The 12,404-nt window shown below is 41.5% G+C and overlaps 1 protein-coding gene across 7 annotated transcripts in view; it reads right to left on the reverse strand.

The window, feature by feature from the left end:
• Positions 1 to 7,702: 7,702 nt before the first annotated feature.
• The window catches only part of HS3ST5 (heparan sulfate-glucosamine 3-sulfotransferase 5), a 291,616-nt gene continuing 286,914 nt past the window's right edge, over positions 7,703 to 12,404 (reverse strand). For all 7 annotated transcript variants that reach the window (XM_084963598.1, XM_021073391.2, XM_084963588.1 and 4 more), the window contains one exon: positions 7,703 to 10,263. In XM_084963598.1, the coding sequence (XP_084819724.1) occupies positions 9,333 to 10,263 (931 nt within the window). In that variant the 3' untranslated portion in view covers positions 7,703 to 9,332. The remainder of the gene's footprint in view (positions 10,264 to 12,404) is intronic.

The following is a 12,404-nucleotide window of genomic DNA, read 5'->3' on the forward strand; positions in this document are numbered from 1 at the left end:
TTAGTGGCTTGCAACAACCAAAGCTTATTCTCTTACATTTCTGTAGGTTTAAAAGTCCAACACAAGTTGCCCTGGGCTAACATTAAGGTGTTGGCCGGGCCATGTTTTCTTCTGAGGGATCTAGGAGAAACTTTCCTTACCTTATCCAGCTTCTAAAAGCTGCCTGGGGAGCTCCTGTTGTGGCTCAGAGGGAGAAGGACCTGATGTTGTCTCCCTAAGGATGCGGGTTCAATCCCTGGCCTCGATCAGTGGGATGAGGATCTGGAGTTGCAGTGTAGGTCGCAGGTGTGGCTCTGATTCAACCCCTATCCTAGGAACTTCCACAGGCTGCAAGTGCAGACTTTAAAAACAAAACAAAACAAAACAACCCCCAAAAAACCAAAAAAAAAAGTTGCCTGTATTCCTTGTCTTGCAGCCACCTCTCTCTACCTTCAAAGCCAACAATGCTGCATTTCTCTGAGGGTCCTCAAGTTCTCAACCCATCCTTCCATTATCAACATCTCTCTGACTGTCCTCTTCTTTCTCTTCTTCCTTTAAGGATCCTTGGTCACACTGGGCCCACGCAGATAATCCAGGAAACCTCCCCATCTCGAAGTCTTTGCTTTGTCACATCTGCAAAGTCCCCTTTGCCGTGTAAGATTGACATATCATAGGTTCCTGAGATTATGATTATATATATCTTTGGAAGAGGGGCAGTATTCTGTCTACAATCCTTTTTATTATCATATCTGTTTCTTTAGATAAAGTTATTTGGTGAATGATTACTATAATTATAATTTTCATCATGATAGAGTTAAGGTTGAGAGGTGTGATAGATATTTGCAGAAATGGCTACATACTTTCCTTTCTTCTAGCCACACGTTTGTGTTGTCCCCTCCCACACTGACGCCAGGCTTGGCCACGTGACATATTTGACCAATGAGAGCTAACAAACAGGAAAAGCGTTTGTGCATTGGAAGCCACCCTCTCTTCTTATTCTTTTTTTTTTTTTTTTTTTTTTTGTCTTTTGTCTTTTTGTTGTTGCTATTTCTTGGGCCGCTCCCGCGGCATATGGAGGTTCCCAGGCTAGGGGTTGAATCGGAGCTGTAGCCACCGGCCTACGCCAGAGCCACAGCAACGCGGGATCCGAGCCACGTCTGCACCCTACACCACAGCTCACGGCAACGTCGGATCGTTAACCCACTGAGCAAGGGCAGGGACCGAACCCGCAACCTCAAGGTTCCTAGTCGGATTCGTTAACCACTGCGCCACGACGGGAACTCCCTCTCTTGTTATTCTTTACACCCCTTCTGACTCCCATGAAGACATCCAAGTGTATTTACCAAGTGATGAGACATGTGTGGCCCAGGCACCTTTGTCATTAAGCCACTAGCCAGCGCTGGCAAGTAGCACCAGTCAATCAGCAGCACAAGCCACTGACATTTAAGGGAGGTCACCCCAAATGATCCAGTCCCCAGCTGACCTGTCAGAAACCACAGGTGCATGAGGAAGGCCAGCAGTGTGGAGCCAAGCTGGACCAGACCAAAAGGACTGTCTAGATAAGCAACAGAATCATGAGGTAATCAGGATGTTTTGGGGGTGGGTGGTTATGCAACAAAAGTTAATTAATGCAGGAAGTGACAGGTAAAGTGGAAGTAAAAGCCAAGTATAAGGTTGAATGAAAAGAAAATTCAGTTGCGAGGGAATAGTGACAAAGAATACCCCCTAGCGACAAACTATAGATGTGAAACTTTGGGAGATTCTATGCACAGGAAGAGGTAAGTACATTAAATCTAACCACTCCTGGAATTTTCTGGTGGAGCAGCACGTTAAGGATCCTGCACTGTCACTGCTGTGGCTCAGATTGTGGGTTCAGTCCCTTGCCCAGGAAATTCCATGTGCTACGGGGGCACCCAAAACAAAATAAAAATAATAAATAAATAAATTTGAAGACTTATTCGTTCTCCAAGAGCCACTTTGCTGTAGGGATTGGGACAGGAAAAATAACAAACCATGGAGTAGCAAAAAAAAAAAAAAAAAAAAGAAAATCTAACCCCTCCTTCCTCCCTCCCTTCCTCTCCACCTTCATGCGCTCAGCTCTGTGACATTCACTGTCACAAAGCATGCTCCAAAAATTACTTTCATCTAATGGTACAATGATATACTGAAAGAGCTTAAACATTTTTTTTTCTTTTTTCTTTTTCTTTTTTAGGGCCACACCTGAGGCATATGGAGGTTCCCATGCCAGGGGTCAAATCAGAGCTGTAGCTGGCCTACACCACAGCAATGCCCAGATCTGAGCCGAGTCTGCGACCACAGCTCACTGCAACCCTGGATCCTTAACCCACTGAGTGAGACCAGGGATCGAACCTGCATCCTTATGAATACTAGTCAGATTCCTTTTTGTTGTGCCACAACAGGAACTCTGGATTCTATTTTATTTAATAGAAAGCTCAAGCTTAAAGAGATGAATTGACTTGCCCATTTTACTTAGGTTCAGCTGTTACTTCCTTTTTTTTCAATTAAACAAATGTATTTCCTGAACACTTTTGAAATGCTATGGTACCTTACTTGCAGAAAGTTGTGTTCAGTTTTCTTCTTCTTCCCATATCTCCTGATATAAATCTCAGGATGGATGAAACTATAGCCTTAAATGTGGTGTCAGGGAAAGAGCATGTCTCTTCCATGGTCAGCAAACCCAGAGAACTGTCTTTGGAAAGGCCTTCGCTCAGTCCTGGGGGAAAAATGAGCCAGAGATGGAGGAGGCCATCAGTGTGGCCTTACCAAAGAAACAGGCAGTTTTGCAGATGGTCTCAAAGATTGTCTCCTGGTGCCTTTAAAGAAAAGGAAATGCATTAATCAAAGAAATCAAAGAAGATGTAAAGAAATGGAAAGATATTCCATGTTCCTGGATTGGAAAAATCAATATTGTGAAAATGGCCATACTACCCAAAGCAATCTACAGATTCAATGCAATCCCTATCAAATTACCCATGACATTGTTCACAGAACTAGAACAAACAATCCAAACATTTATATGGAACCACAAAAGACCCAGAATCGCCAAAGCAATCCTGAGAAACAAAAACCAAGCAGGAGGCATAACTCTCCCAGACTTCAAGAAATACTACAAAGCCACAGTCATCAAAACAGTGTGGTACTGGTATCAAAACAGACAGACAGACCAATGGAACAGAATAGAGAATCCGGAAATAAACCCTGACACCTATGGTCAATTAATCTTTGACAAGGGAGGCAAGAACATCAAATGGGAAAAGGAAAGTCTATTTAGCAAGCATTTGCTGGGAAACCTGGACAGCAACATGCAAAGCAATGAAACTAGAACACACCCTCACACCATGCACAAAAATAAACTCCAAATGGCTGAAAGACTTAAATATACGACAGGACACCATCAAACTCCTAGAAGAAAACGTAGGCAAAACACTCTCTGACATCAACATCATGAATATTTTCTCAGGTCAGTCTCCCAAAGCAATAGAAATTAGAGCAAAAATAAACCCATGGGACCTCATCAAACTGAAAAGCTTTTGCACAGCAAAGGAAACCCAAAAGAAAACAAAAAGACAACTTACAGAATGGGAGAAAATAGTTTCAAATGATGCAACCGACAAGGGCTTAATCTCTAGAATATATAAGCAACTTATACAACTCAACAGCAAAAAAACCAATCAATCAATGGAAAAATGGGCAAAAGACCTGAATAGACATTTCTCCAAAGAAGATATACAGATGGCCAACAAACACATGAAAAAATGCTCAACATCGCTGGTTATAAGAGAAATGCAAATCAAAACTACCATGAGATATCACCTCACACCAGTCAGAATGGCCATCATTAATAAGTCCACAAATAACAAGTGCTGGAGGGGCTGTGGAGAAAAGGGAACCCTCCTGCACTGCTGGTGGGAATGTAAACTGGTACAGCCACTATGGAGAACAGTTTGGAGATACCTTAGAAATCTATACATAGAACTTCCATATGACCCCGCAATCCCACTCTTGGGCATCTATCCGGACAAAACTCTACTTAAAAGAGACACGTGCACCCTCATGTTCATTGCAGCACTATTCACAATAGTCAGGACATGGAAACAACCCAAATGTCCATCAACAGATGATTGGATTCGGAAGAGGTGGTATATATACACAATGGAATACTACTCAGCCATAAAAAAGGATGACATAATGCCATTTGCAGCAACATGGATGGAACTAGAGAATCTCATACTGAGTGAAATGATCCAGAAAGACAAAGACAAATACCATATGATATCACTTATAACTGGAATCTAATATCTAGCACAAATGAACATCTCCTCAGAAAAGAAAATCATGGACTTGGAGATGAGACTTGTGGCTGCCTGATGGGAGGGGGAGGGAGTGGGAGGGATCGGGAGCTTGGGCTTATCAGACACAACCTAGAATAGATTTACAAGGAGATCCTGCTGAATAGCATTGAGAACTATGTCTAGATACTCATGTCGCAACAGAAGAAAGGGTGGGGGAAAAAACTGTAACTGCAATGTATACATGTAAGGATAACCTGACCCCCTTGCTGTACAGTGGGAAAATAAAAAAAAAAAAAAAAAAAGAAAAGAAAAGGAAATGCAAAGCAAAGCATTTGGAAATGCTGAAGGGGGAGTTCTTGCTGTGGTACACTGGGTTAATGATCTGGCTTGTCTCTTTGGTGTTGCTGGGTTCAATTCTAATCCGGGTAGTTGCAGATGAAGCTCAAACGCAAATAACAGAAATGCTGAAGGGGAGCCAGCTCTTTGAAATGATGTTACCAGTCTGCCAGGAGCAACTTACCTTCTTCATAGCCTGTTTTTAAGGGAGAATGACATGTCTGTTTAGAAACAATAAACCCTTCCAACAACAACTCCTCCAGACCCCGCAGACTGACACGGTTCACAAATTCAGAAGTGGTGGAAATAGCCTGATTAGGTATCAAGCATGCGGCTTCCTCCTTGATATGATTGAAAGGCTATTGCTTTTCAACTGAGAGGCCTTTAAATAACAGGCACCTGTTCTTAGAATACCAATCAGGTGCTTTCTATGAGAAATGCACATTGCTGTCAGTTCAGTTTTGCCTTTTCAATGCTCCAATCCACTTCTAATCATTATGGAAGAGCCCTCTTAGTCCTTAAAGCTATGATAAAATGTAATTGGAAAGAAACCTTTAAAAGAGCAAAACATACAGAAATTGTTTTTGTAAGATGTGTTGTAAGGCATCATTTATTAGGACCTTGCCAAGTGATTATATTTTGGCCTAAATTTCATTCTTGCATTAGCTGTAAAAGAAATGTTTGCTATAAAAAATGATAAACAGATGTTAGGGGGCCTGAATAACCTACTTAAAAGGACAAATGGCTTTAAAATACTTGAAGTAACACCAATTTAGGAAAAAAATATGCCAATTAAGAGACTTTTATTTTGTAAAGCAGGTGCAATTAGATATTTATTTATCAATATGTTGTTAGTATAGCCTGGCACTTTGTCTACTTGTGGATAATTGCAATGAATTTGCTGTAAAATATTCTATGTTTTCCACCTATTAGCCTGAAATGCTAAGATTTAGCTGTATTTAGTCATTTTTAAGGAATGTTTTCAGCAAAGTTTTCTTTTTTGCTTAGACTATAGACTATCCTCCTAAGTGGAAAATGGCTGCTGAGTGTGCAAAAGGAGTACAAAAGACTGCGGCAGGAAGACACTCTTTATGATCATGTGAAATTCTCTATTCCTGGAAAATTCTTAAATTAGGCTTCTGAAGGCAATCCAACTTAGCTGACTGCTAATTGGACCATGCACAAGCTTATTGGCAGGGCTGGAATTGGGACTGCACTTGTCCTTGGTTCTTACCTTCCCTTAGCAGCATCCCAGGAGTCCTCCATTGGTCCTGGAGCTTGTCCTCTGGTAGGGCCCATGTACCCGGGCAGCACCCCAGGCACTGCTCTCAAGAGGCTCCATCAGCTTTAGTGGAAACTGTTCTGGCAGTTGCTGGTCCATCAACATAAAAAGTACCAAATCTAAGAGCAGATGTGATTACGAGGGGTTTACATGCCTTTGCTTTATCAATTATTAGTTAAGGACCCTGATGTCTTAGATTTTCCCTCTACTACAGTGCAGTAAGTAGGAAAAGTTAGTACTTCATCCACTAAGGGTTTTTAAGGTGATTGCAGGTGGGTAATATGATAGACTTGGAATTTGACGTCTGTCTCTGGCTTGGTATGTCTCCTCTTCTCTGTCTCTTTCACTCCCCTGGGACCCTTGATCCTGTTTGCACAATTGTAATTGGAATTCCTTGGCTTCTAAAATGGTGTAGTTTCTACTTTATGATCCAGCAGAACCATCACCATTGCTTAGTTTTTTTCTTTGCAGCTTCAACAGTTTTATAAAGCTGTATGGTGCTGCCAAGCCTCCGGAAGAAATGCAGAGTTTTCATGATGTAAAAGGAGCAGCTTATTAAAGAGAACCCTGGTGGATCTATTGGCATGAGCCATAGATTTCCCTAGGGGTCGGTTGCCTGTTTGATGACAACAGGAAACATTTTCTAAACAAAGAGGTTTGATACCTCCAGTGGAAGAGTGCTATTGTCATAGGACATTTATTTCTACCTAGCTCATTCAGCATTGGCTGTGGCTGGGTTTTGCTTTTGTTTTTTGTTTTTCACTGAAATGAAACCTACCTCTAAAAGCATACCCCTAGGCCAGGCCTTCTGTTTTAGGACTCTGTGAGGAGGATCCAAGTTTTAAAACAATTCTCTAACTTATTTAACAACTGGAAATCACAGAATTTTTTTTCTGAATATAATGAAGAAATACTTGCTTATTGAGCTCAAAATTACAAATTACAAACATTAGCACAAGTCAATTAGAATCTTAGAATTAAACTCTGACATACGCTGTCAGCAGCAACAGCAAAGTTGAAGAAAAATTTGGAATATAAATGGTGATCACTGAAAGATGTCTTTATTTTCAAAATTTCTCTGTGAGTTGAGGAAAAGATTGTCATTTTTTTTTTAGCTTTACCATTCCTCGTGAAATACCTAGGCTGAGTTTTTGAAGCATCAGTGTTCCAATGGGGTATAATTTGACAGTTTCTGGTATAAGACTGTATTAGCTGTATAGTACTCTAGGAATAGTTATAATAAAATTAATGATAACATGGAGTTCCTGCTGTGGTGCAACGGGAGGGGTGGTGTCTCTGCAGTGCCAGGATGCAGGTTTGATTCCCCATCCAACACAGTGGGTTAAAAGATCTGGTGTTGTTGCAACTGCAGTGTAGGGCAAAACTGTGGCTTGGATCTGATCTGTGGCCCCCAGGAACTCCTTATGCTGTGGGGCAGCCAAAAAAAAAAAAAAAAAAAAAAAAAAAAAAAAACCAAAAATTAATGATAACATGTGATTTATGTCTTTGAATGTAGTATTCCAACAGTTTGATGATTAACTGAGAGTTGAGGCAAAGGGACCTCTGATGCTGGATTCCTTCAACTTGATTTCATTCACGGCTTAAAGGAGAGTGATGGACATGTAGCCCTGAAACTCTCACTCCAGAGTCACTGTGCAGTGAGTGAGAAGCTGGCCTGTCAGCGTGCGCTGGTGTCATGCCTGTTCCATGCCGAGAAAACAGCATCACTGCTCATTGAAACAGCAGAGATGATTACCCAGGCTGTAGCTTGAGAAGCAATATATACCGACACTGAGGGGGAAAGGGCTATTTATTTAGAAAAGTTCACCATCGAATCACTGGACAGGATGAACAACTCATGGAGGAAAATCAACACTTAGTACAATCAAAAGGGAATCCATTGTAATTTGCTAGGCACTCTTTATGTGGACAAAATTAACATCTTCCATGGGATAAGCAACATGATTGTGAAAAATTCACTTTTTTTTCTGTTGATACTTCTTTCCCAGGTTTTCCGAATCATATTTAAGCATAATACAGGGTATCTGATGTTAGCAAGCACCCAATTCAGCATTAATTTCTCTAGATGGAAATCTGAGCCATATGTTTACGATAGTAATGGCAACACTACACAATTTGATCATTTCTGAGCAGGCTGATGTATTTTCATCTCAAAGAGGGAGTTAGAGAGTTTGCATTTGTTTTTGAAGCATCAGCAGCTTTCAGCACAAAGGCTATGGAAGTTTTCTAATCTTATTTAATATCTCAGTGGGTCTGGCTCTGATTAGAGGTTCAAATAAAATTGGGATGCTCCTATGCCTTGATTACGTTAAGGTATTTCTAGTCTCTCTCGTGGCACCAGGAGCATCTGCAGGTTAAGTTAATGGTTACAAAGTTGCAGCAGAGAAGCACCAGTCCTCTCTGAGGTGGCTATTAGACTAGATTTCCAGACGGCAGAGATATTTTTAAAAATACACTCAACCCCACTTCATAACTACATTTTCACAAGGCTACAGACATCTAAGGGAGAAGGGCCTCTTCCCAAGTGCTCTCAGGTGCACATAAACAGCTTCGACTTTGGGAGCCAAGCAGGCGGCACATAAAACAAAAGAAGTTAAAAAGAATTGCACGTAGAGTAATTTTAATCCATTCCATTTTTTAAATACGACAATAAATTTAATTTTCACAATAAATTAAATAGCCATATTCAGTTTACAAAATAGAATTACTTAGTGTGAAACCAGTATGTACAACAATATACATTATGTACATGACATCTCTCTTTGCTGACATATAACATGGAAGTAAAAGGACTTGACTCTCCGATGTGTGACTGACATGCTACAAGTGACACCATGGTCCACACGAGAAAACGATAGTGCAAAATCACCACGGGAACTTTGAAACCATGTCAATTTTATGTGATAAGACATTCTTTGAAATAATAAGAAAATGGTATTTTCCATTTGCATGGCACCAATTCAGCCTCTGAATTAAAGAGCCAGCTTTCCCCTAGAAAAGAATGCATAACTGAATCCTCCACTTCCTGAAGCGTCACAGCCATGGGTACATTTTCACACGCTAATCTTTTGGCTTAAATCTATGAGAATGGCAGGTGACAAATTCTGACTCAAAGGAAGACTAACACTTTGAGAACAGCGGAAGTCACTTTCCCCCCATATCACCACCTCTTCTTTTTGTAAATAGCGTAAAAGATGCAACTATGCAGACAGCAAACTGGTTTTCTGTAAATGTTCAGTAGAAAAAGAACTGATTTATATTTGGTCACACACTGCATATGTACAAGTATGCATGGAAAAAATGACTTGGACAGTTGTGTCTAGGAAAAAGTGCATATTTTAATCTAGAGGAGACATTGCAGGTCTCCAGGCACAACACACAGTGTTGTCTGACTTAATATTTTAGGGCCAGTTCAATGTCCTCCCAGTGATCTGGTAAAATTTCTGATTGAAAGGGTGAAAGAATTTGCGCAATTTGGTAACGACAGAGGGGTCCACCTCTGGATGAATGCGCCCCTTGCTGCCCGCCAGGCACTTATTAAAGATAATGTTAAATCGCAAGCAGTAGAACCCTCTGGTAGCATTGAAATATAAATTGTATTGACTTATCCTTGGGGGAAGATTTAGGAACTTCTCCACGAGCTGAAGTTCTGGTAGGGGTTCCGCAATGAGGCGATCTCCATCGACAATGTGAAATTGCTCAATTGGAAAGTATTTCAACCACCTCTCCAGATGTTTGGTGTAAATGCTGGTTCTTACCGCCTTGTATTTTGTGTTCACTTCGCAGGTATTAGGGTCTATGGCCAGCTTCTCAAACTTGTAATAAGTTTTATTCTTCCTCTCCTTCCCCTCTAGCACCTGAGTATAATCAGAGATCGCTCTTGTGGTTGGCTCCCTGACAATGATCAGCAACTTGATGGATGAGTTCATTCTGTAAATCCTTTCTGGAACCTCTTCGGTGATAAAATATGCTGGGCTCTTTTCAATGGTGATTTGTTGAGGGTAGGAAAAAGGCATCTTTTTCCTGTACCACTCAATGCCCTTGGCATAATTCTCATCATTGTCAAAAAAGTGGATTTCTTGAGAGGCCTTGACCACTGCTGGATGGAGGTTCAGCATCTCAAGCAGGGCCCTTGTGCCTCCTTTCCTCACCCCGATGATAATGGCCTTGGGGAGCTGCTGGACCAGGTCATGAAGGCGCACGTGCTCCTTGGAAGCGTTGCCCTTCCGGAACTCATGCAGCAGGCCGCGCTTAAACTGCAGGGCACGCAGGGGGAATTCAGCCTGACCATGGGCTCCGAACCGGCCTTCGATGGGGCAGAGGGGTTGGAGCCTGTGAGCAACAGAGAGAGGCTTGAAGGATTTCATCGCAACCAACTTCTCATTGCTCTGGTTCCCCAGACAGAGTAAGGCTTTCAACGCATAAATAAAACAACTGCGCCCTGCCTGCTGCAATGCACAGTGAACATATGTTTGGAATATTTTATTTTAAGCCACCCTATATAAATGGAGCACACATAATTGATAGGATAGTTTTATTAGTGTCCCTTAAAAATTGTATTCACCAAGCACTTAATTGACTATAGCAGGTACTTACGTTCACAGTACAGGACAGACAAGTGACACCAACCATACTAATAGCCTTTTAATAGTTAACATCATTCAGAAAACATGAAAGATGAAGATTAAAATCTTCAGCTGAGAGGCTAAAGGGCAGCTAAGAGGCGACGTCTTTTGGGTTTCGTGTGATATTATTTCCTTGCAGCTCAGCTGTATTCTTATGACTCTGAAAAACCTTAACGCTATAATCTAAAGAGAGTTCCCAGTCTCTGCCCTTGGCTTTTGGCATCATCAACCTGCAAAATTCCAATCTCGGCACTTGCTGAGCTTTTCATTCGATGAGAATTTCTGCTTTTGGCCTTGAGGACAGCTAGAAGAGTGCATATTTCTTCTGCTTCTCTTTCACTTCCTACCTAAAGAGGTCAGGATTATGTTTTTCCATTGCTGAGTATAGGAGCAAACCCAATGCCATCAGCAAGTGCTGTATATCACCTAGCACACCTGGGGCCAGAAATCAACAGGACCTTGGCAGTGCCAGAAACCTTAGGTTCCCATTTCCAGTGCCATTTAAATCAGGGACTCAAGCTGGTGAAGGGAGAAAGACAACAGATGGAGCCAAAAAGGAGGACTTCCTCTTCAACACTGTCCTGAGGAATGAACAGAAAAACACTGCTTTTTTTTTTTTCTGAGAGAAATGTGTGGCAACAATCACAAGGATATTAGACTGGAGTGAGTGTTAATTTATTTTTAAATTTTTTTGCTTTTTGCTTTTTAGGGCCACACTGGTGGCATATGGAAGCTCCCAGGCTAGGGTTCCAAATGAAGCTATAGCTGCCAGCCTACACCACAGCTACAGCCATTCGGGATGCCTAACCCACTGAGCGAGGCCAGGGATCAAATCCGAATCCTAATGGATACGAGTCAGATTCATTGCTGCTGCACCACAATGGGAAATCCTGGAGTGACTATTTATTTTGGTGTGTCCAATTTATTTATTTGTCTTTTTAGGGCTGCACCCTTGGCATATGGAGGTTCCCAGGCTAGGGGTTGAATTGGAGCTGCAGCTGCCAGCCTATACCACAGCCATAGCAACTCAGGATGTGAGCCTCACCTGTGACCTACACCACAGCTCACAGCAATGCTGGATCCTTAACCCACTGATTAAGGCCAAGGATTGAACCTGCATCCTCATGGATCCTAGTCGGATTCATTATTGCTGAGCCACAACGGGAACTCCCCCTTTTTGGTGGTTTTTTAAATGAATTTTTAAAAACTTATGCTTATTGTGGAAAACATGAAAATATGGCATACTATAAAAATATGACAGGGTTTATCACAGTTAATATTTTAGAAAAACATGAATATTGTTTTTATAAATTTATTAGTAGGATTAATATGTTAGCTCTCTAAATGGAAGATATAAAAGTAGCAACACAAACAGAGTGGAAGATGTTTTTAATTGTGGCTTCGACTGGGGTGCCACCAATTCATCTTCTAGCTCTTGGTGGGCTCTGGTTGAGAATGAGGCCCTAATTCCTTAAGGTATCCTCTGAATGTAATGGATGGACTTCTCTCCTAGACATTTAGAATGATGTGATCCTTGGGAGAACTGAGGAAATGGATACTTTCCTGCAGGATTTGATTCTCTCATGGAACCCAGGCCGTTTGAGCTGGAAAGAAACTTCCCTACCTCGAGAAAGGGCCATTTTCCTTCTTTCCTGTAACCACCTTCTATCCTGGGAGCTCATTCCCTACAGAACAATTGCTTTTTGGACCCCGTAACTCACGATAGGAGAAACTATCCTATTAGTGCCTTCCTAAAGAGTAGGAATGGACCCCAGACTAAAAACAAACAAACAAACAAAAAATGAGGTTTTAAGACTGGAAGGGATAGGAGAAGTAACTGAGCTCAGC

The sequence above is a fragment of the Sus scrofa genome, chromosome 1 (assembly GCF_054392235.1).
Source record: "Sus scrofa isolate SSC_HxYL_T2T_F1_AM1 chromosome 1, Sscrofa_HxYL_maternal_Yorkshire_Landrace_v2.0, whole genome shotgun sequence".
In the NCBI taxonomy this organism is placed as follows: domain Eukaryota; kingdom Metazoa; phylum Chordata; class Mammalia; order Artiodactyla; family Suidae; genus Sus; species Sus scrofa.